Raw genomic sequence first — 24,692 nt, 5'->3', positions numbered from 1 at the left:
GGATATTGGACCGAATGAATAGGAATCAGTCCAATAATATAGGCATATCATCAGAAGTGTGACCCCCTTCCACGACTTTGTTTCCTCATAACTTTCTTAAAAATGCATATTTTTTTTAATGAAATTTTCCAGAAATGAATTTAGATGGGGGTAGAATACGATTATGTTGTGGAAAAATTTGTAAAGTAATTTTTGCGGAGAAGTTTCGGATATTCTCTTCATTCCCGACTTTATTTCCTTGTAACTTTCTTGATAATGAATGTTTTGTTTGTTTGTGTTTTTTAACGAAATTTACCTGCCATACATTTTATATAGTGTAGCGTATATTATGCGGAGGAAAATATTGGTTCGATTGAAGTCCCATTAGTTATAGTTGCAGTGATATCTATATATATACTGGAGTTAAATATAATCGTATGATCCAAACAGACAGCATAATGGCTGCTCCTTGTTGTCATCCGAACGAGAAATCTTTAACAGTTGTAAATTTACTCCAAACACTCGCTTCTGATTGCAACAAGATGCTGAGAACGAATAACAATGCAGATAATTATGGTAATTAAAATATGATTATTATAAAAGATTCCAAATTAATGTCTGTAAAAAGTTTTTAAAGAGGAACTTGTGAGATATGTATGTATGTATCAGATAATTAACATGTTTATGATGAATGAATGAATGTCTTAGTAGGATTTGTTTGTATACTTAAATACGAGAGGCGTGTGTTTAGATTGGACACTAGTCTAAATTCACACACCCACACCAGAAAGACAGCAACATCTTTGCTTACTGTTTTTTCTTTTCTTCTTACAACTGATTGTGCCTTCATCCCTATCAACTCTACGTGACAATATTAAATAAAAAACTAAAATCCATTCATTAATTGTAAGAATAGCTTATTTGTATTAGGTGTACATATTTTTATAACTATAACTATATTTCTTTACTATCCACAAAGGGCTAAACATAGAGGGGACAAGCGGATTAAGTCGATTACACCGACTCCAGTACGTAACTGGTACTTAATTTATCGACCCCAAAAGGATGAAAGGCAAAGTCGACCTCGGCGGAATTTGAACCCAGAACGTAACGGCAGACGAAATACGGCTAAGCATTTCGCCCGGCGTGCTAACGTTTCTGCCAGCTCGATACATACATACACACACACACACACACACACACGCGCACATATTTATTCTTTTCTTCGCTTGTTTCAATCAGTGGACTGAGACCATGCTGGGGCACCGCCCTCGAGGGTTCAGTTGAACAAATTGATCTAATTGCTTATTCTTTTAATGTTTGTTACATATTCTATCGCTTTCTTTGGCCGAATCGCTATTTCATTGGGACGTAAACAAACCGACTGTCTCAGTGCTGTGGGGACCAATGTAAAGACGCGCGCGCGCATATGTGTGTGTGTGTGAGAGAGAGAGAGAGAGAGAGACTGGCTTCCATATAGTTTCTGCCTATCAAATTCACTCACAAAAATTTGGTCAACTCGGGGCTACAGTAAGAAGACACCTGCCCCAGGTGTTGCGTTGTGGGACTGAAACCAAAACCGCGTAGTTGCGAAACAAACCTCTTAACCACTCACACACACACACACCTACACATGCATAGCCATGCGCATACGGTTCCAACATCTACATGATGTTGTGAGACCTATGACACGTTCAGGAAATGCGGAAAAAACAATTTTAAAATCCACTTTTATCCTTTACTTGTTTCAGTCATTGGACAGCGACCATGCTGTGATACTACCTTGCAAGGTTTTAGCCGAACAGATCGACCCCAGTACTTATTTTTTAAAACCTGGTACTTATTCTATCCTATTTTTTTGTTCAACCACGACTTTATGGGAACATAAACAAACCAATACCGGTTGTCAAGCAGTGGGGAAACTGGGGCGTTAAACACAGACACAAAGACGTGTGTGTGTTTGTGTGTATACACACAACCCACACAAATATATATATATACATATATATACACATACATGACATATCCTCACAGTTGTTGTCTACCAAATTCACTTGCAGGGCATTGGTTTGCCTGGGGCTAGAGTTGAAGGCACTTACCCAAGGTGCCGTGCAGTGGCACTGTAGCTGAAACCATGTGGTTGCATAATGACCTTGTTGAACACAGCTACGACTATGTCTCATGTTTAATTAATCAGTTATTTATTTATCATGAATATAACATCCATGTACACTTCAGTTTAATATAAATTTTGATTCTACTTACCAATGTAAATATAGTGCTATTGTCACATGTTCACAGTTAGCCAGTAATTTGAGCTGAGTGCTTGCAACTGCTAAGTGCAGCTGCAAGCACTCAGCTCAAATTACTGCTGTTGTATGAAGAGGAAGAAATAATGGAGTTAAAGTGACAAACAGGTGTTTCTGTAGCACCACAACATGAAGCCATGTAGCATCATGTAGCATACCAAGGGAGTGTAACTTTGACTTGTTCCATTCTCAGTTTAGACCAAAACTGTTGATTAGAAAATTACTATTTGTAAATCTCACAACGAGAGGTATTCAGCAACAGTACTTTGTAGTAGAGATTATTTGCCAACGTAACATGGTAGTCCTGGTTTAGGACGAATGTTGCTGTAATTTAGCCCCAGGAGACATCGTCTCCAGCTGGCTATATAACATGATCTGTGTCCTTATATGCTAGATTCCCTTGTTCGAAAATATAAAGACACAGATCGTGCCACATAGCCAGCTGGAGACGATGTCTCCTGGGGCTAAATCACAGCAACATTCGTCCTAAACCAGGACTGCCATGTTATGTTGGCAAATAATCCTTACTACAAAATTGTTGATGTTTCCTCATCAAATATTCATGCAGGCATGAAGTGAGTAGATTATTTGTTGATAGGAGAACTGACGACCATAACATACTTTGCAATTTTTATACAGACAATCACAGATTTAAACAGCCATGCACGCAGGCACACACACACACACACATGATAGACTTCTTTTAGCTTGGTTGGCCTGGTGCTATAATAGAAGATACTAGCATTAGGTACCATGCAGCAGAACAGAACCATAACTGAACAGTATGGAGGTGAACTTCTGAAACACACAACCATGACTACACCTCTAGCTATACCTCTCTGTCTGTCTGTCTGTCTCTCCACACACACACATCATCATTTAACGTCCATTTTCCATGCTGGCATGGGTTGGATGGTTTGACTGGGGTCTGGGAAGACAGGAGGCTGCACTAGGCTCCAGTCTGATCTGGCAGTGTTTCTACAGCTGGATACCCTTCCTAATGCTAACCACTCTGAGAGTGTAGTGGGTACGTTTTACGTGCCACTGGCACGGAAGCCAGTCAAGGTGGCATTGGCCACATTCAGATGGTGCTTTTTACGTGCCACCAGCACAGGGATCACAACTACAATTTCCATTTGATTTTGGTTTTGATGTACTTGACTCAATAGATCTCAAGCACAGAATGTTACGCTACAATCCAAGGTACTTTTGAGTGGGCTGGTTATGTGGTACTGGCGTATGATACAGCTGTGAACTCACTTTATTTCCTGGGTCTTCTCAGTCACAGCATATCTCCAGAGGTCTTGGTCTTTTGTCATTGCCTCTATGAGGACCAACGTTTAAAGGTCATGCTTCACTACCTCATCCCATGTCTTCCTCTACCCCGGATTCCTTCCACTGTTTGGGAGTGGCACTTCTTCAAATATATAACAAATTATTAAAAGGTCTTTTAAGATGTTTAATACTGAAATTTATCTTGTATTTTTGTGTTTAGAAAAGAGTGAAACTTTGTCTAAATGCAGTCTAATGTGTAATGAAGGATTGTCTGGGAATATCTCCTTGAAACATCAGCTTCAGCTCTATGCTAAGGTTAGTATAGATGATTTACATTTTCTTTATTATGAACTTAAATCAATATTTTTTTCAACTTGTTATTCTTGCCATGTCTCAACAATACACTGAAAATTAACTGTTAATATCTTCAGTATACATACATACATTCATTTGTATGAATGTACGTACATATGTATGCATATTGAAAATATACATATTGCTCTCCTTGCCTTCATGTTATTAATTGTAGTTTTAATTTTACACCTGCCAATTTCAGTATCTGGTCTCTCTCTGCCTGATGTATTTGGTAGGTTCTCTCTCTCCTTTATATTTTCCTCATTCTCCAATCTTTTGTGCTCCTTCTTGTAGTCAGTGGGCAGGGAGTCAGGCAAGTGTACTGCTGTCATTATGTCCACACTTTTCACCAACAGTGTTCTCATACATTTTTGGCCATTTCCAAGCTGCCTTGGGAGTTGAAGCTGTGCATAACTATTCTATATCTTTCTTGGCCTCCTCTTTTCTTTTTTTGCTGCTGTCCTACATTTCCATTCTCACCCTTCCAAACCTTTAGGAAGGGCATCCAGCCATAGAGACCTTGCCAAATTATACTGAAGTCTGGTGCAGCTTTTCAGTTTATCAGCTTTGATCAAACTGTCCAACCCACACCTGCATGGACAGCAGATGTTAAATGATGATGATGGAAAATGTATCCTATAAACCAACTTCTGAGTGCCACTGTATCCTTGCAAAAAGCTCTTCCTGTTCTTCTAAATTACATCCTTTTTGCTGATGAAGTCCCATCAGCGTATAGTTAGAAGTGGTGGGGTTACTCTAAAAGCACTTAGCAATAAGGACGAAGCTGATGACAAACTTAGAGATAAACCACAGGATCGGTAATCTCCATTTGCTGGTAAAAGATGTCCACCACACAGTCAGCGTTTCTGCCATGATCGTTTTACCTTTAAATTTATCTTTGGTTCATGTAGAACCAAAGGATTTAAGTTAATATTAATGACATGTTTACAGGTTGAACAAAGTAACGCATCTGGATATGATTACATATGAGAGAGAAATGAGTAATGTGAAACCCACTATGATTTGAACTCACATCTTGTTGAATCCCCTGTAATGACAGTTGTGTCCTCAACAGAATCTGTCTTTACCAAACATGGATGTAGGCATGGCTGAGTGGTTAAGGAGTTTGTTTTGCAACCTTGAGATCTTAAGTTTTGATTTCACTGCATGGCATCTTGAGCAAGTTTCTCTTACCATAGCCTCAGGTCAACTTAACCATGGCCTATGAGAGACTGGGTTGGCAAAATCTTTGAAAATTCATTGGTTGCATTGATTGTACCTATAATTCAGCCTTGTCTCACACACACACACATACACTGTGTCACACTGATTTCTCCTGAAAATTATGTTCTGAGTTAATCAAATGACTAACAGGTATAGAAACACCTTTCAGTTGAATGATTGCGTGTTCACTCATTAAAAAGCTGGGTCAGATTATTTCAAATGTTTTCCAATCGGAATTAACCACAGCTGTGTAAATTTAGTGATTAGATTAAGTTATCATAATTGTTAGGCCAGGTTAGCAAGGGAAACAACTCGGATGTTCTTGCTGTGTTAGTCTTGGTAGAAATATTCTTTTCTATTCTAAGCACAAGGCTCGAAATTTTGTGGGATGAGGAGGGGTGGGCAGTCGATTAGATCGACCTCAGTACGCAACTGGTACTTAATTTATCGACCCCGAAAGGATGAAAGGCAAAATCGACTTTGACGGAATTTGAACTCAGAACGTAAAGCTAACGGAATTTGAACTCAGAACGCATGCTAACGTTTCTGCCAGCTTGCCACCTTCCCGTGCTAAAATATTATTTTCTTGTATAGGCACAAGGCCCGAAATATTTGGGGATGGAGGGTGCAGTCGATTAGATAGACCTCTGTATGCAACTTGGCGGAATTTGAACTCAGAATGTAAAGACAGATGAAATACCGCTCAGCATTTCACCCGGCGTGCTAATGTTTCTGCCAGCTCACTGCCTACTTGGTTGAAGTATTGCCTTCATTATTGATTACTGGTTCTGTGTTATGTAGTTTATTGTATGGAAATGCTTGTAAAAAACACTGAGTGAAAGGAAATTAATTAATAATTTAATTATAAAGTGACATTGACTGATTAATTCCCTCCCTGTTTCTTGGGGTTCTCATTTTAAAGAATGTAAGGATTATATGGTGGAAAATTTGACTGTTACATTGTGTATATTGAGTGAGTGCTAAGAAACTCTTTCACTGGTTAAAACATAGTCGAGATCTTCAATGCTACTTTGCCACTGGCATATGGCGTAGTGGTTAAGAGCGCGTGCTACTAACCCCAAGATTCTGACTTCGATTCCAGTGATCTGAATAATAATGATAACAATAATAACATCAGAAAAATACCTTAAGAATGAGAACCCAGGTTCGAAATTTCCCCAGGACACCTGATGAAGGCTGGAGGGTATATCATTCGAAATGTTGTGTTAACAACAAACAGGATGAGGACAAATATCCATCAAATGTAAATAATGTACTTTCTAATTATTTTTCAATACATTTATGTATCCTAAAGCATATCTACCACGCCGCGTTACCGATGATAGCTGTTGTTAGTCTACTGCTAGATGAAGGCCTCAATGTTGCTGTTGCCAACTTTTGGTACCCTACTTGATGTAACCAGTTAATGGTGGTTCAGTATTTGTTGATTTTGTTATGTTGTATCTTTCTTGTTCTTTCTCATTAGTTGCCTTTCTGTGATGATTTTTGTTCATTGGTTTGTCTGTCGCTTATTTATGCCTCTTATATAAATTCATACATTGATAGCCAAACTGAATATGATTTTGTGCCTATGAGATGTACAAATAGATAAATATAGCTATGTTAATACATGTGCATTCATAATGGAACTGAATCAACAATAATGGTGTGTGTGTGTGTATGTATATACACATAGACACACATCCATAGCTACATATACACTCTCACACACACACACACACAAATACACTCATGTTAATACACATAGATTTATAGTGGAACTGTTCTTTTCTTTTCTTTTTCTAAACTGATTTCAGGCTATGCTTGATTTCACTTTTTACACAGAGTCAATCCTGACAGAAACAGATTTTCCGGAACATTCTAGTGAAGAGAAGGTGAGAGATCTACTAAGTAAGTATTCCTGACTTTCTTCCTCTTTGTTCTCTCAGATTTATGAGAAATAACAATAACATGTATAATTACACACGCACACACACACAACACACACTCTCTCTCTGTCTCCAGCTGTTTATTCAAAGTGATCATTTGTTTCAGAACAACTTGAAAAACCAGTGGAGTTGTGTCAGGAATTGTTTCCTCAAGAACAGGTAAGACAGATAATTCTGGTGTTAATTAAAAATTTATTCAATTATCATGTTAATTATCTCCATCTTTATTACTCTCACCCACCCTTATATAATAAGGGGTACCGATGTATCCCCTCTATAACGAGACATCTGTGCTTGTCTCTCTCTCATACTTTAGCCTTTCAATATCCGGTGAGCTGGCAGAAACATTAGCATGCTGGGTGAAATGCTTAGTGGTATTTCATCTGCCATTACATTCTGAGCTCAAATTCTACCGAGGTCGACTTTGCCTTTCATCCTTTCAGAGTCGACTAAATAAGTACCAGTTATGCACTGGGGGGTCGATGTAATCGACTTAATCCCTTTGTCTGTCCTTGTTTGTCCCCTCTATGTTTAGCCCCCTGTGGGCAATAAAGACATAAATACCTGGCAAAAAGCCACTTCTCTCCTCAAATATTCTCCTTACTAGCAGGAGCTTTTCTCTTTTCTGTCTTGCAAGTTACTTGGCAACCTCACTAGTGCTGGTGGCAGGAAAAAAAGCATCCAGCACATACTGTAAAGTGGTTGGTGTTAGGAAGGGCATCCAACCATAGAAACCATGCCAAAGCTGGTGTGAGAGCTTGATGCAGCCCTGCATTTGCTGGATCCTGCCAAATTGTCCTATATATGTCAACATGGAAAACAGATGTTAAATGACGATGACAACAACTGTTTTCCTGTTTGTTTACATCAGTGTTTGGTGTATCCAACACCAAACTCTGCTTAAAACTAGAAATAAACTATACTAATGGCAGTAATGCATTGTAACTTACTGCAGATGTTCGGCTGGCCCCCGTGCCGGTGACACGTAAAAGCACCGTCCGTTCGTGGCCGTTTGCCAGCTCTGTCTGGCCCCGTGTTGGTGGCACGTAAAAGCACCATCCGCTCGTGTTTGTTGCCAGCCTCGGCTGGCCCCGTGCCGGTGACACGTAAAAGCACCATCCGTTCGTGGCCGTTGTGCCAGCTCTGTCTGGCACCTGTGCAGGTGGCACGTAAAAAACACCCACTACACTTGCGGAGTGGTTGGCGTTAGGAAGGGCATCCAGCCGTAGAAACACTGCCAAATCTGACTGGGCCTGATGAAGCCTTCCGGCTTCACAGACCCCGGTTAAACCGTCCAACCCATGCTAGCATGGAAAACGGACGCTAAATGATGATGATATTGAGGCAAATTTTCAGCAGGTGGATACCCTTTCTGTTGCCAACCTTCATCTGTTTCCAGGAAAACTAATAGTTTCCCATCACAGGATATGTCTTCATGGGAGTCTGGAAATGAAGGACACTGCTTATATGACAGTGACATGCATTTACAATTGTCACACAACATCAAGACAAGGTGACACAAACACACACACACATGACTGGCTTCCATTCACAAGAGTTTGGTTAGCCTGGGGCTGTAGTAGAAAACACTTGCCTAAGGTGCCACACCATTGGACTGAACACAAAACTATGGGTTGTGAAGTGAACTTTAAATGAAAGGAAATGCAAATTTATTACCTCCACCCTAGAAAAGGTGGAAGTATTGTTTCAGTTTTGTTTGTTTGTCCGTGGACAAGATATCTCAAGAACTGCTGGATAGATTCAGATGAAATTTTTAGGGATGTTTGGCCTCATGACTGGCACAAACTGATTCGATTTTGGGATTGATCTGGTACTGGACAAGGATTCTGGATTATTTTTCCATTTTTTTTTTACTTAATTTTTGAGAGCGGTTGGGTTCATTTTTAGTGTTCTCATTTATGAGAGCAGTCGAGTTTATTTCAGATGAAATAAGTACCAGTTACGCACTGGGGTTGATGTTATCTACTATCCTTGTGTCTAGAGTAGAAATAATTATTAATTTATAAAGGAGTGAGCTGGGAGAATTATTAGAGCATCAGAAAGAATGTAATATTTGTTGCAGCTCTTTGCATTCCGATCTCAAATCCCACTTAGGTCAACTTCATCTCTTCATCTCTCTGAGTTTGATAAAAATGAAGTAGCAGTCAAGTAATAAAATTGATGGTTTTGACTAATCATCATCACCACCGTTGTCATTTAACATCCACTTTCCATGCTGGCATGTGGTGGACGGTTTGACTGAGGGTTGGCAAGCCAGGAGGCTGCACCAGGCTCCAATCCGATCTGGCAAAGTTTCTACAGCTGGATGCCGTTCCTAGTGCCAACCATGCCGAGAGTGTAGTGGGTGCTTTCTACGTGCCACAAGCATGAGGGACAGTCAGATGGCACTGGCATTGACCATGCTTGAATGGTGCTTTTTACGTGCCACCAGCATGGAAGCTAGTCAGGCAGCACTGGCCTCTGTAAATTTGCTGGTCTTGTAGCTAAATCAGAAACCATTACTTTCATTATCATGTAAAGCAGCAACTTGGCTGAATTGTTAAAGCATCAGAAAAAAATGCAATATTTGTCCCTGAATTTTACCATCTGAGTTCAAATTTTGCCATGGTTGGCCTTGCTTTTCATCTTTTCTGGGCTTATAAAATAAGTACCAATCAAGTACTGGGTTTGATGGTAAACACTCGCATCTAACCCTCAAAATTACTGGCCTTGTACCAAAATTAGAAATAATTATAATTATTAGTAAACCTAGAATCTTGAATAAATGTTTTTTCTCATTATTCAGCTGTGTGGTAGCTTTCATCCATCACTTGTACTTAGCCCTCCTTCCTAAACAAGTTATTGATAATTCTGTTTTAATATTTAATACATTTTCTTATTTAACATCGAAGGTTGGTGAGATTTTAGGCGCAGAAATATATGAATGCATCTGTTGGCGCCAGGGTGCATTGCTGTATATGTACTGCAGTACTGTTAATGATGATGCAGAGAGACGAAATAGAACAAAAGACATGTTCAATCAGGTGAGATTGTTTATGGTTCAAATACTACTACAGTGTATTTAGTTTGATGTGAAGTCAGCTGTAGATAAGAAACTTTATTGTTTGTAGAGTCACTGCTTGTTAATTAGCCTGTCCCTTGTCATTTAACAACCTTGCAGAAATGAATGACAAAACTGACTGAGAAGGAATTTGAATTCAAAACATAAAGAAACACAGTCAGATACTATAAAGCATTTAACTTGCCACTCCATCAGCTCTACTATGCCATAGGGCATTTAGTCTACCATTCCATCATACTACAAGACAGTTTTATATCTAAGAGATGAGGTATTATGTACATTATTTACATTTGACGGATATTTTTCTTCATCTTGTTTGTTGTTAACCCTCCAGCAGGTGTCTTGGAGAACCTGGGTTCTCATTCCTAAGTTATTTTTCGATGTTATTATTCAGGAATCGAACTCAGAATCTTGGGGTTAGTAGCCCACACTCTTAACCACTACACCACGGGCATATGGCATAGTGGTTAAGAGCACGGCTACTAACCCCAAGATTCTGAGTTCAATTCCTGAATAATAATAATAATAATAATAATAATAAAAACATCAAAAATACCTTAGGAATGAGAACTCAGGTTCGAAATTTCCCCAAGACACCTGATGAAGGCTGAAAGGTATATCAGCTGAAACATGTTAACAACAAGCAAGATGAGGACAAATATCCGTCAAATGTAAATAATGCAAATAATGTACTACAGGATATTTAGCTTCCCATTCCCCACTTTCCCATACTGGAGGTCATTAATCTAGACTTGTTAGGAAATATAATTAATGAAATAGGATCAGTATATAGCAGGTGCTATTTTATATCTTAGGTTGATGAAAGAAAATGTCACAATCTCAGTAATAGTTGAACATAGAGAGAAAGCTGTCTCCTCTTGTGTGGCATTTTAAATATAATTTTCATTCTACATATTATTCTTGAAGTTGACAAAAAGATTTAATGAATTTTTGAAATACACATTGTGGAAGTAGTTAAAAAATCTTTCATCTATCTTTTATTTCAGAATCTTTTGAAAGGAATTCATTATCTGTCAAAGATGTTTCTGGTGAGAAAATGCCAGGATAATGAGGAATTCCAAAGTAACTGCCAGCACACTATTAATTTAATCAAAAAAGGTAGGAATTGTCTTTTAAACATTTTTGGTGGATAATGTTTTGTTAATAGAATGATTAGTGATTGGATTCATTGTATTTTAAAATTAAGTCTACTTGATGCCATTGTCATCATCATCGTTTTCCATGCTGGCATAGGTTGGACAGCTTGACTGGGGTCTGGGAAGCCAGGAGGCTGCACCAGGCAGTGTTTCTACTTCTGGATGCCCTTCCTAATGCCAACCACTCCGATAGTGTGGTGGGTTCTTTTTACATGCCACTGGCACAGGGGCCAGAGGAGCTGGCATTTTCCACAATCAGATGGTGCTTTTTATGTGCCACTAGCATGGATGCCACTCAGAGCAGCACTGGCATCGGCCACATTCGGATGGTGCTTTTTATGTGCTACCGGCACGGGGTCACAGCTACGAATTCCATTTGATTTGATTTTGATATTGCTGATGTACTTGACTCAGTAGGTCTCCTCAAGCACAACATGCCGCCCTATGATCCAAGGTACTTTTGAGTTGGCTGGTTAATAATTAACAGATAATGAATTCCTTTCAAAAGATTCTCTGGCCCCTGTGCCGGTGGCATGTAAAAAGGACCCACCACACTATCAGGTTATAGCTGTGAACTCACTTTATTTGCTGGGTCCTCTCAGTCACAGCATACTTCCAGAAGTTTCGATCCCCTGTCATTGCCTCTGTGAGGCCCAACGCTTGAAGGTCATGCTTCACCACCTCATCCTATATCTTTTCAAGTCTCCCTCTACCCTGGATTCCTTGCACTGTTTGGGAGTGGCACCTTCTCACACTGCTCTCTTCATCCATCTGCAGTACATGACCATACCAATGCAAACGTCAATGCTTCTTATATCTAGCATTTCTCTCAGGGTGCTTACACTCTGTTGTGTGTGCATACTGACATTACACATCCCAGGGATGATGCTAGCTTCATTTTTTTCAAGCCTACACATGTCTTCAGCAGTCACTGCCCATGTTTTATTGCTGTGAAGCACGGCAGTTCGCACACATGCATCGTACAATCTACCTTTCACTCTGAGCGAGAGGCCCTTTGTTACCAGTAGGGATAGAAGCTTTCTGAACTTTGCCCAGGCTATTCTTATTCTAGTGGTAACACTCTCTGAGCATCTACCCCCACTACAGACTTGGTCACCTAGGTAGCAGAAGCTATCAACTACTTCTAGTTCCTTCCCCTGGCATGTGATGGAGTCTGTTTTCTGAAATTGCTTACTATTAATTATTAACATTTCAACAGAGATATTTAACAACAGTAATTAATTTGTTTTTTTTTGTTTTCACTTTTCAATTCTTGCATGGGTCAGACAATTCATTGAGGCAGATTTTCTATGGCCCATGGTCCTTCCTATTACCACCCATATACAGCTTTCTAGCAAGGTAATGTTTCCTTGTGACCCAACATTTTTTTTATGGAAGACTGAAAACAAAGAACATTGCTTGTATGAAGGTGATGCTCATTTACATCCGTCTCACGATGTCAATACATACATACAGACATATGTGCGGCACCTTTGTTTTAAGATCTCATTTCTGTTTTGGATCTTCTCGAGTAAAGCTCTGCACCACACATCTGTCCTCATCATCGTAAGGTTCAGCGTTTTGAGATTGGCCTTCAAAACTTTGTCCCATGCCTTCCCGGGTGTCCCTCTTCCACAGCTTCTTGCCACTTTTTCTCTATGCAGCTGTTCACATCCCCTGACCAAACCAGCGCAGACTTATCTCTTGCCCACTGCATCTAATTCCTTGTGTCCAACTTCTCCCTCAATACACCAATGCTTTGTCGCACATCCATTGGAGCATACTAGCTTTGTTCCTCTACAGCCTTTATCTGTCCTCTGCATTCAGGACTCATGTCTCACTGGTTAAAACATTTAAAAAATGTCACTGCAACCTCCCATTTTCTACCAATCTGAAACTGTTGATTTTCATCCTTCACTGCAGGTATTTATTCAGACACCCATCTTCTGAGTTTGATGTACAAAGGTGACTTGTGTAACTGGTATCTACAGTCATGCAACACAGAAACAAGCCAAGGCACCGACAGATCAATTGATGTCATATCCGAAGGAAGAACAGCTTTAGAAACATTCATCCAAATCACAGATGGACCCTTAAAGAACCAAGGTTGGTCATCAGAAAGGGCCAAAGAACTCCTTAAAGGTCCTCAATTTACTCGTTAAACTGATGCATAACTTTCTGATGGTTATTTTTGGCTCTTGAAACATGAAGATGGAATTGAAGTAAATGTTTTTTATTCTGCCATCTGTTCTTCTATGACAAAGTAACAACATTTCAGTGAAATATTTGTAAATCATGTAAAAAAAAAAAGTGTTTGAGAAGTGTGAAAGCCTTTCTCATCAAGGCACAAGGCTAATCCTTGTAAAGTAGGGATTCAACAAATTGAATCAATCTTGCTACATTATTGGTACTTAGTTAATTGTTGTTATTTAGACAATCAAACAGATCCATGATCAAATACATTCTAGTCATGACCATCTAGTATTTTTGCATAGCCAAGATTACATTGTCCAATGCTTTTATTTTTTTGAGGTGGTAGGATATAGTTTAAGGGAGATTTGGCTGCTATTTTTAGCAGGTCAAGAACTTTATAGAAGCTCCTTTGGCTCTACTGTTATTTTGTTGACCTAAGTAAGACAAAAGGTTGGCTCTGACAGAATTTGAACTCTGAAGTTGAAAATACTGTCTTGGTCAGCTTTGAATGTGTTTGCTGAAACAGTAAAGCAATGGTTCCATCATATATCCTACAGTATTTAATGTAACTTGTTAAATTGTTAGTTCAAATCTCCAGTAATATAGTGTAGATGATTCAAATTCCTGATTGTTCTTCCCTGCAACACTGGAACCTGTGTCTGTAAAACAAATGGTTATTAGACATTAAAATGTCTGTTCATTGTTAGATTTTTTTTCTGTCAGAGAAACAAAAAGAAAAGAATTTAATTTTATCAAATATTTTATGTTTATTAAATATATCAAATTGTTATGAACATTCATGGGAATATTTCCAAGCGATACCACTGCTGCCCTCGACTGCCTTGGTAACTGGGGTCTCACCGAGTTGTGGCTGCAAACCCTGCCAAGATCTCTGTGCCAGGAATTCTCCTGCAAAATTACAAAATACATTTTTGAGAAAATAAAACTATTACATCACAATATAAATTTGTGGTCTTTCATTGTAGGATATAATAAATTTATGTGATTAAGTTATCACAGACAGCTGTGGCCTCTAAATGACAATCTAGTATCAAAGAATATTGGTTCTGTATTTTAATAATTTTAAGGATTTATTTAAAAATATATAAAATATTTTCAGTATTAATTTCAATTCAATGGCGGTGTGGTTATGGTGCTGGGCTACTGAATCTATGGTTACGAGATCAAAACATACAACAGACATTCTGTGTTAACTCTGTTTGCCAGATGAGCAACATGTTCCACTTTTATCACACTGATGTTTTTGTTGTTTAATACCAGATTAGCCATAGTTCAATGGACCAAAAATAGGAAAGGTTCCAGCCCATTTTTATTCTGACATAGTGCATTCTAGACTACATTATCAAATATCTTCTTTTTTCCTTAAGACAATAGAATGCAATTTGAATGAGATTTGGCTGCTGTTTCTAACCAGAAAGTGATGCCTGGAGAGGTTTCCTTATTGGCTCACTTCACTATTGAAAGGTTGTCAGTAAGCTAAGAACACAAAGATTTAATTCTTCTGACAATATACAAATAGCCATATCAACACTTACTTGTTTCACTGATGAATGGATTTAAAATTAAATAAAATCTCAAAAAACGTGAACAAGAAAGTAAGAACATCTCAGCTAGATTGAGGAAAATAATCATTAAACCTATTACATTGATTATCAAATATTTCAGGATATTAACACTAATATCAGTAGACAAGAGACGTTAATATTTCCTTAGACCATGATTAAGGCTTAGGAAGGGCAACTAACTCTGCTATGACGTGGGTGTAATTAGAAAAATACCAATCGAAACGTAAAAACATGGAAAATTTCTTTTAGGATATGTAAATATTAACTTTTATATAAAGTTAGAATTTGAAAAAATGAGAAATTAGTACCAGCAGTACATCATGTATGTTTTGGTTTTAGCTGAAGCTTTTAGCACTAACAAACCACACTATATATAAAATTTTACTGGAAAAAAATTATTTTTTACTAAATCTTATGTCAAAACTTTTTACTGGCCATTATCAACTGTGATGTGAAAATTTATAAAATAGACCAAATATGGACAAGTCAAAGAATTGGTTTAATGTTATTAAGGAGGAATTTTTAGCGATTATATGACTAATGGAAACATTTTTAGCTTTCTACAACCAAATGTTTCACTACACTGCACCAGAAAATTGTCCCCCATTAGCTTTGGTAGATTTTCAATTTCATATTGTGTCTTTGCCAATAGCATCAATGTTATTAAATAGTCTCCATCCTCTATTAGGGTGTGGAAGTCTCCAAAATATAACATTTGGTATGGCTTGTTTGTTCAGCACGATAGCAGTGGCAAGCAAAGCTTATCCTGAATCAAGCAACAACAGCAGAGCTGATGGAATGTATCCATGAATGTCTTGTGCTCAAGCCATGAGATGTTTTGAGTTTTGATATGGAAAGCCTGATGTATGAACCCTCATGGCGATCAAAAAGCTCTTTCTTTTATAGTCCTGGTTTTACTTCTAACGCATGATAACTAAATAAGTTAAACAAACCAACGGATACAAGTTAAAGAAGAAATAAACATACAAATATTAAAAATAAAACCTTAGATATATTCTTTTCTACTCTAGGCACAAAGCTTGACATTTTTGGGGAGGAGGCCAGTTGATTAGATCGACCCCAGTATGCAACTGGTACTTAAATTATCGACCCCCAAAAGGATGAAAGGCAAAGTCAACCTTGGCAGAATTTGAACTCAGAATGTAAAGACAGATGAAATACCGCTAAGCATTTCACGAGGTGTGCTAATGTTTCTGCCAGCTCGGTGCCTTGAAGAAATATTCTTTTCTACTCTAGGCACAAAGCCCAAAATTTTTGGGGAGGGGTCCAGTTGATTAGATCGATCCCAGTATGCAACTGGTACTTGATTTATTGACCCCAAAAGGATGAAACGCAAAGTTGACCTTGGTGGAATTTGAATTCAGAATGTAAAAACAGACGAAATACCACTAAGCATTTCACCCAGCATGCTAACGTTTCTGGCAGCTCGCTGCCTTAAAATCTCAGATATATTAAAAGATCCTATCTATTATTTCTATGGATATGCAGATATTTTATTAGCAAATAGTCAAGATATGTCTGAATATGAATGCAATTATTATCACTAAAATTATTCTTCATAAATATTTATTTCTTTATTGCCCACAGAGGGCTAAACATAGAGGGGACAAACAAAGACACAATTATTCTTCATGAATATTATAATATGATTAAGTCGATTACATCAACCCCAGTGCGTAACTGGTACTTATTTAATCGACCCCGAAAGGATGGAAGCAAAGTTGACATCAGTGGAATTTGAACTCAGAACGTAAAGACAGATGAAATACCCCAAAGCATTTTGCCTGGCATGCCAACGTTTCTGCCAGCTCGCTGCCTTAAAATCTCATATATTAAAATAAATAAAGATCCTATCTATTATTTCTACGAATATGCAGATATTTTATTAGCAAATAGTCAAGATCTGTCTGAATACGAATGCAATTATTATCACTAAAATATTCTTCATAAATATTTATTTCTTTATTGCCCACAGAGGGCTAAACATAGAGGGGACAAACAAAGACACAATTATTCTTCATGAATATTATAATATGATTAAGTCGATTACATCAACCCCAGTGCGTAACTGGTACTTATTTAATCGACCCCGAAAGGATGGAAGCAAAGTTGACATTAGTGGAATTTGAACTCAGAACATAAAGACAGATGAAATACCCCAAAGCATTTTGCCTGGCATGCCAACGTTTCTGCCAGCTCGCTGCCTTAAAATCTCATATATTAAAATAAATAAAGATCCTATCTATTATTTCTACGAATATGCAGATATTTTATTAGCAAATAGTCAAGATCTGTCTGAATACGAATGCAATTATTATCACTAAAATATTCTTCATAAATATTTATTTCTTTATTGCCCACAGAGGGCTAAACATAGAGGGGACAAACAAAGACACAATTATTCTTCATGAATATTATAATATGATTAAGTCGATTACATCAACCCCAGTGCGTAACTGGTACTTATTTAATCGACCCCGAAAGGATGGAAGCAAAGTTGACATTAGTGGAATTTGAACTCAGAACATAAAGACAGATGAAATACCCCAAAGCATTTTGCCTGGCATGCCAACGTTTCTGCCAGCTCGCTGCCTTAAAATCTCATATATTAAAATAAATAAAGATCCTATCTATTATTTCTACGAATATGCAGATATTTTATTAGCAAATAGTCAAGATCTGTCTGAATACGAATGCAATTATTATCACTAAAATTATTCTTCATAAATATTATATGAATTCTTCAATTCATCCAACCACATTTGAAAAATTCTACTGAAACAAGTATTTGCTTGAGAAATTAATGTAAAGTTGTGCTTTGAGAAATTCAGACAACCCTCCTCCTCCTACTACTCACAGGAAACTGAAAGATTAAAATAAAAGAGAGTGACATTTAAGTGACATGTGATGTCAACATAACAATGACAAGAATATAAAGTGAATCAGAGGTTGTTGAGTACAAGAAGGGGATGGATAATGGGGGGGAGGGAAGGCTTTTATTGGGGAAGGGGTATTTCTGATATTTATCTACCTTAATTTGACAGAAGAATTATTATTTGTTCTGTACATGTTTTTTTATTTTGACTGGTAGTAAGCAGCTGTGGGTTTCAGCCATGGTGGGAGTGGGGCAGAGTTGGCTGCACTGACTGAACTTGGACTACATGTCTATTGCATGATAGGCGAGTGAGAGAAAGAAAGAAATGATCATCTTAGTTGGCAGAGGTGAGAGATGTCTGTCAGCATAAATATCAAAGAATTGTATAGGCACAGGTGCGACTGTGCTTCAGAAGCTTGCTTCCCAACCATGTGGTCTCTGGCTCAATCTCACCATGCAGCACCTTGGGCAAGTATCTTCTACTACAGCCCCAAAACAACTAAAACCTTAGGAAGTTTGGTAGATGAAACTGAAAGTAGCCAGTTGTGTGTGTGTGTGTGTGTATGTGTGTGTGTGTGTGTGTGTGTGTGTCGTGAAGTATATTTGCCACTTAAATATGGCTAACCCTTAAGTGTGGATGCTACTAAAGGTTAGCCACATGTAAGTGGCAAATATACCTCATGATGTCATGCAGCTACTGTTTATACCTCGCTCAGAGATTTATTATTGCTTTTATATATATATATATATATCATCATCGTACAACGTCCGCTTTCCATGCTAGCATGGGTTGGACGATTTTGACTGAGGGCTGGCGAATAGATGGCTGCACCAGGCTCCATCTTGATCTGGCAGAGTTTCTACAGCTGGATGCCCTTCCTAACACCAACCACTTCGAGAGTGTAGTGGGTGCTTTTTACAAGCCACTGGCACGGAGCCAGCCAGGCGGTACTGGCAACGACCTCGCTCAAATCTTTTTACACATGCCATCTTCATTCATACACATCACATGTCCAAACCAATATAGTCTTCTCTCTTACATTCTACATCTGATTCCTCTTATGCTCAACTTTTCTCTTAATATATTTCCTCACGCCTGCAGTACAATCCTATCTCCCTGCCCTGCCTACATTAATATGGACTCCCTGCTCATGTACCCTGGGCAATACTCTACCACCCTATTTATATTCTCATACCTTGAAAGTATGTCCACTTGTTCTTTCTCTCTAGTTCATGCATGTCATCTTCATTCAGAGCCCATATCTCACTATCTTGAAGTATAGCCATTTATACACAAGCATCATATAGTCTATCTTTCACTCTGAGAGAGTCCTTTTGTTGCCAACAGGGGTAATAGCTCTCTGAACTTTTTCCATCCTATTCTTATTCTAGTAACAATACTTTCAGAACATCCTGCACCACTGCCAATTTGGTCAACTAGGTGACAGAAACTATCTACAACTGCAAGGGAGCCTCCTGGGCATTTGAGAGAGTCTAAGTCCTGTGTGCCCTTAGTGTTTACTGTTCCTGTGCATCTGCCACACATGAAGATGACTTTTTCTGTTCATATACCTGTGATTCCACCACTTACATGTCATTAGCCTGCATTGGGTACAATGACTAGAATTTCATTCAATACTTTTCCTATACATTAGGCAGGGCCATTTACTTGACGGAAAGAGAGTTTTAGGAGCTTTCTTGCTAACGACAACTTTTGATCTTTGTCAGGTTAACTTCAAGGTTCTTTGAGTCCAAGTTTTGCTTCCATACCTGGAATTTCTTCTCCGATTCTGTTATAGGAGCACAGTCATCAGCATATAGTAGTTGAATGATTCGACAATATCTACTTGTTCAGAACTCAACAATGTCAATACAAACAATTCTAATGCTAGACCCTGGACCGTAAACCAGAGCTAAATTCTAGGCTTTAAACCAGAACTACCTACACACATGCTCTTAAAGCCTCTACTTATCTAAAGAGATGCATTTATCTACTCCAGAAAAAAATAACAACAAACCTGCATCTTTGGCTTTCACTGTGGTAACAGAAAGTGCTTCTGGTCTGGCAATGATGGTGTCTGATGGTTCTGGTTGATTATCACTTTGACCTAATGTTCGTAGTTTTCCTGTGATTAATGACACATCTGTATTATCAAATGGGCCATCAGAAAGAGGAACATGGGCTACGGCACCTGGAGAGAGAATAAACAATGATACTGCAGTGAAACAAAACCATTAACCTTTAACAATTAAAATATATAAAATTTATAATAGGCCCCTTCAATCACAGAACAATTCTTTATCACAAAGGGTAAGAATGCAAAGGGTTCATTTCATTTTGTTTTCTGTAGATGTATGGAAAGATTTGACCAGACAAATAAAGGTTAATAAGATTTGACCAGACAAATAAAGGTTGATATCTCATCTGCTTAACAGAACCTAGAGGGGTGAGTTTTCTATGACTGTATGCCCTTCTTGTCATGAACCTTTGCCTGTTTGCAGGCAAGGTAATATCTTTCCATGACCAGACATATTTCCATGGAAAACTGAAAATGAAAGACACCACTAGCATACCAGTGATATGCTTACAACAATTATGCGATGTCAAAACAAGGAGACAGTAATGCACAGAGACATGCATGTGTACACACATGCACACACACACACATCTCCCCCAAGGTTTTTTTTTATATGGTGACCTCAACAGTACTGGTGGCATGAAAAAGGTATTCATTGCACACTGTAAAGTTGTTGGCATTAGGAAGGGCATCCAGCCATACAGCACCAGGCCATAACAGACATTGGAGCATGATGCAAATGTTTGACTCATCAGATTCAAGTCAAACTGTCCAACCCATGCCAGCAAGGAACATCGACGCTAGATGATGATGATGATATATATGATGGGCTTCTTTCAGTTTCTGTCTACTAACTCACAAGGCTTTGGTAAGCCCTGGGCTATAATAGAAGACACTACTCAATGTTCCACATGGTGGGCCTGAACCTGAAACCATGTGGTTAGGGAGCAAGTTTCTTACTATGCAGCCACACCTGCTCCTATATGAATTAATAATTTGAGAAAAGTTAAATAATAATTACGGAAAAGTACTTGCATAGGAAGTGACCTGATCTGAGATCATGTGTTGGAACGAAAACAATTGCAGCATGGAAGGTGTTTATAAGCCATTTAAGAAACACACAAAAACCGTTAGATTCACTTCATTTAAATTTAATTTGCCAAAATATTTTCATCACTTTGAGACTGCGACCTATTCACCGACAAAATTCCGTGCTGGAATTTTGTCAGTGAACAGGTCGCAGTCTCAAAGCAACAAAAATATTTTGACAAATTAACTTTAAATGTTGAAATGAATCTAGCGGTTTTTGTGTGTTTTTAAATGGCTTATTAACACCTTCCACACTGTAATTGTTAAATAATACAAGAAAGTTAATTCACATACTCTCATGATGTGTTATTTCATTTTAATAAATATTCTGACTTTCTGGGTTCAATCCCTAGAAGAGAACAACTGCTCTGTTTAAGTTGATATTTTGTGGGCCCACTAACCTAAGGGTTTGTCATCATCCTCATTTAACATCCTCTTTTCTATGCTTTCAAGGGCCAGGTGGAATTTGTTGAGGCCAGTTTTCTATGGCCAGATGTCCTTCCTGTCACCAACCCTTGCATGTTTCCAAGTCAGGTAATAGTCTCCCATGACCAGACATGTTTTTTATGGAAAGACTGGAAATGAGCAACATCAATTTACGACAACAAAATATCATCACAAAATATCAAGATAAACACACACAAACACAACAGGCTTCTTTCAGATTTTGCCTACCAAATCCACTCACAAAGTTTTCGTTGGCCTGGGACTTTAGTAGAAGACACAATCTGTGAGACAACCTGAGGCCACATGGTTGCAGGATTCTCAACCACACTGCCATGCTTCTACCAAGTTTACAGTCCAAATATCAAACCAGTACCAAACAACATCCACGACTCGGTCATTTAATTCTCATGTGACTCAGTCCACTCAACTGTAAATAGGCACCACAAGAAATTTCAGTTGACAGTTATAAACAGCATTAGCAGTTTATAATAAAAGATGTTTCAGCAACTTGTTCGGTTCCATTCCTCTTTTATACCCTGGACTTGGAGGGCCTCTTTCAAGCTCTGTTGCCCCTAAATACACAACTACATGAAAACACATATAAGGTGTATATAACTCTACAGAAGTTATACACATCTTACATTAGAGATATATAATATATTTTACCAGGAAGAAGTTGTCGGAAGTCTGTATAGTAATCACCAGTCCATTCTCGTGATGAATTCAGTGCAATTTCAACTTCAAATGGTGTCACAATAGGTTTAAAGAATTCTTTAGAGTCTATGAGACTGTTTTCAGCACATGCGACTAAAACAAAAATGTCGATTTCTAAGAAATTGGACAGCTTGGCAACATTGAGCTTCCCTACCACAAATGTGTAACTTTTTTTCTCTGCTTTCTTAATAATGGATTCCATTCTGTGGACACACTGGAGATAATCAGACACTCCAAGAGTACCAACTACAATGCCAATAATATTGGCATCTTTGATTCTTTCAATCATGTAATATCTTCTCATTAGTTTTTTGTTAATTAATGTTTCCTGACAAATTTCTTTTGACACTGTGTTGTAGAAAAATAGTGGACATTTAGGAAATGAAAACATCAAGTTGGTCAGTAGTAATCCTTCTTCACCAATGAAGAATACAGAATAGTCACAAATGGTTGCATTATCAGGAACAGTAAATGTCCGGCCACATATAGAGTGGTTTGAGAATTCCTCTTGATTTCCTTGGTCATTCTCTTCAGCTAATTCATCTGTTGGGACATTCAGTTTAGTTATCAAGACATTCTCATAGACGGTTATACCAGCTTTGAAATCATCTGTAAAAACACAAAACAAGTCTCAGTCTCAATATTGTCTCTAAAGCAGAATTGCAACATTTTAGAATAAATATCAAGAAATCGAACCTACAACGTTTCAACTAATTACCAATATCAACTTTGGTTACAAACATTAAAATAACAATAGACCAAGTTGGGCAGCAAACTGGATGAAGTATGTCCATCCTATCACACTCACAACCTGCTTTCCACATTACACAACATACACAAGTTACCATACAATATGCCATCATCAGGTTTATGTCCTCAAGACCATCCCCCTATCCTCTCCACACAACATGTCTTCACTACTATATTACACAGATCCACAATACACAACAACACCTTCCTACAACATCACAAGGCTTCACTAATATACTACAGCACACAACAGAATGTTCTCACTATACTGCATAGTGAGCTTCTACATCTATATATTTGGAGACTTAGACCTGAAGAGTTAGATCTATAAATTTACAGACCTTTAGAACAGCCTCCAAACTAATAATGAGGAGTGACCTGAAGATAGAGACAGAAGCACTCATATGCGCAGCTCAAGAACAAGCGTTAAGGACTAACTATATGAAGTGCAGAATTGACAAAGCTACCAACAGCGACAAATGCAGAATGTGAGGTGAGAGGGGTGAAACAGTATGGGACATCATTAGTGAAAGCCTGAAATTGGCACAATGTGAATACAAAAGACGACATGACAATGTGGCAAGAATGATCCATTGGGAGCTCTGTGGAAATCATGGCCTACAAAGAGCAAAGACGTGATATGAGCGAACCTCAGAAGGAGTCACTGAGAGTGAAAATTGCAAAATCCTGTGGGAAGCAAGGATCCAGTGCAATCGCCTGACCAGACATTGGAAACCGGACATTGTTGTGGTTAATAAAAAAGAAAGAACATGCATGATAATTGACATAGTATGTCTCGGTGACAAACAGGATCAAAGACAAAGAAGAAAAACTGAACAACTATGATGAAGTGGGAAATACGCAGGTTGTGGTCAATGAGAGTAGACATAGAACCAATAGTAATTGGCACACTTGGAAGTATTAGCACCCAACTACCAACATGACTGAAAAAGATTGGTATAAATGTAAAGATATAACACCTGCAAGAATCAGCATTGTTAGGAACTGCAAGATTTCTTAGCAGAGTTCTTGAAGTATGACCAGTAAGGAAGTGTCACCTTAGTCTGCTGATTGTGGACAGCTGACACTTTCCATCATACCCAGCGTAATAAGCTGTGAGTTTTCATCACATAATAATAATAAAGTTCTCTTAAATATCAGATAGATGAACTGTGGAAAATGAAGAAGGTGAAGGTAGTGCCAATTATTGTTGGATCCTTGGGGACAGTATCAGAAAGCATCAAAAGGAATATAAAGGAAATCGGAATAGAGTGCCCAGCAGAACGTTACAAAAGGTTTGCCTCCTTGGCATGGCCGGAATAATCAGGTAGATAATTGAAAAGAACAGACTGTATGGTACTGTAGGCACCAAGTAGGAAGCCCGCTATGCATGCAAGACTCCAGGAGTTCCAACAAAACCCAAGATATAATAATAATAAAAACAACAGCAGTTACTGACAAAAGAGGGAATTATAAAAGCTAAAACCATTCCATTAGAAGAGGAATATTCTAAGGAGTCTTGCTCTCTCCACTCCTTTTCCATCTGGCACTGATACCTTTAACAGACATACTAAAGAGTATTGGACATGGATACAACTTCTATGGCAAAA

The 24,692-nt window shown here is 38.2% G+C and overlaps 2 protein-coding genes across 7 annotated transcripts in view; one reads left to right on the top strand and one right to left on the bottom strand.

The window, feature by feature from the left end:
• The first annotated feature begins 396 nt into the window (after nt 1-396).
• LOC115215669 (UPF0600 protein C5orf51 homolog) lies at nt 397-14,481 on the top strand. Of its 3 annotated transcripts, none has more exons than XM_029784934.2 (7): nt 397-542; nt 3,783-3,878; nt 6,959-7,052; nt 7,197-7,249; nt 10,003-10,134; nt 11,180-11,291; nt 13,253-14,481. In XM_029784934.2, exons 1-7 carry the CDS (start codon nt 417-419, stop codon nt 13,489-13,491), a joined length of 852 nt encoding a protein of 283 aa, XP_029640794.1. In that variant the 5' UTR covers nt 397-416; the 3' UTR covers nt 13,492-14,481. The 3 variants fall into 3 exon arrangements, with proteins under 3 accessions (XP_029640794.1, XP_029640793.1, XP_036361741.1); XM_029784933.2 differs by having other exon boundaries at nt 403-555; nt 3,784-3,878; XM_036505848.1 differs by lacking the exon at nt 397-542 and adding an exon at nt 3,027-3,078 and having other exon boundaries at nt 3,784-3,878.
• LOC115215668 (2-(3-amino-3-carboxypropyl)histidine synthase subunit 2) overlaps nt 14,239-24,692 on the bottom strand; it is a 31,118-nt gene continuing 20,664 nt past the window's right edge. For all 4 annotated transcript variants that reach the window (XM_036505845.1, XM_029784932.2, XM_036505847.1 and 1 more), the window contains 3 exons: nt 22,285-22,941; nt 20,023-20,196; nt 14,239-14,431 (listed from right to left, as the gene is read on the bottom strand). In XM_036505845.1, the coding sequence (XP_036361738.1) occupies nt 14,310-14,431; nt 20,023-20,196; nt 22,285-22,941 (953 nt within the window). In that variant the 3' untranslated portion in view covers nt 14,239-14,309. The remainder of the gene's footprint in view (nt 14,432-20,022; nt 20,197-22,284; nt 22,942-24,692) is intronic.

The sequence above is a fragment of the Octopus sinensis genome, linkage group LG9, assembly GCF_006345805.1.
Source record: "Octopus sinensis linkage group LG9, ASM634580v1, whole genome shotgun sequence".
Classification (NCBI taxonomy): domain Eukaryota; kingdom Metazoa; phylum Mollusca; class Cephalopoda; order Octopoda; family Octopodidae; genus Octopus; species Octopus sinensis.
The sequence above is the reverse complement of the archived record's forward strand: the minus strand, read 5'-3'. Positions and strand labels throughout refer to the sequence as shown.

What these genes read in the sequence shown, in the direction of transcription:
- LOC115215669 (XM_029784933.2), top strand. Translation starts at nt 417, where the DNA reads ATGATCCAAACAGACAGCATAATGGCTGCTCCTTGTTGTCATCCGAAC. An exon ending in AGCTTCAGCTCTATGCTAAG is followed by an intron (nt 3,879 to 6,958) that starts GTTAGTATAGAT and finishes AACTGATTTCAG; the next exon opens with GCTATGCTTGATTTCACTTT. An exon ending in GAAGGTGAGAGATCTACTAA is followed by an intron (nt 7,053 to 7,196) that starts GTAAGTATTCCT and finishes CATTTGTTTCAG; the next exon opens with AACAACTTGAAAAACCAGTG.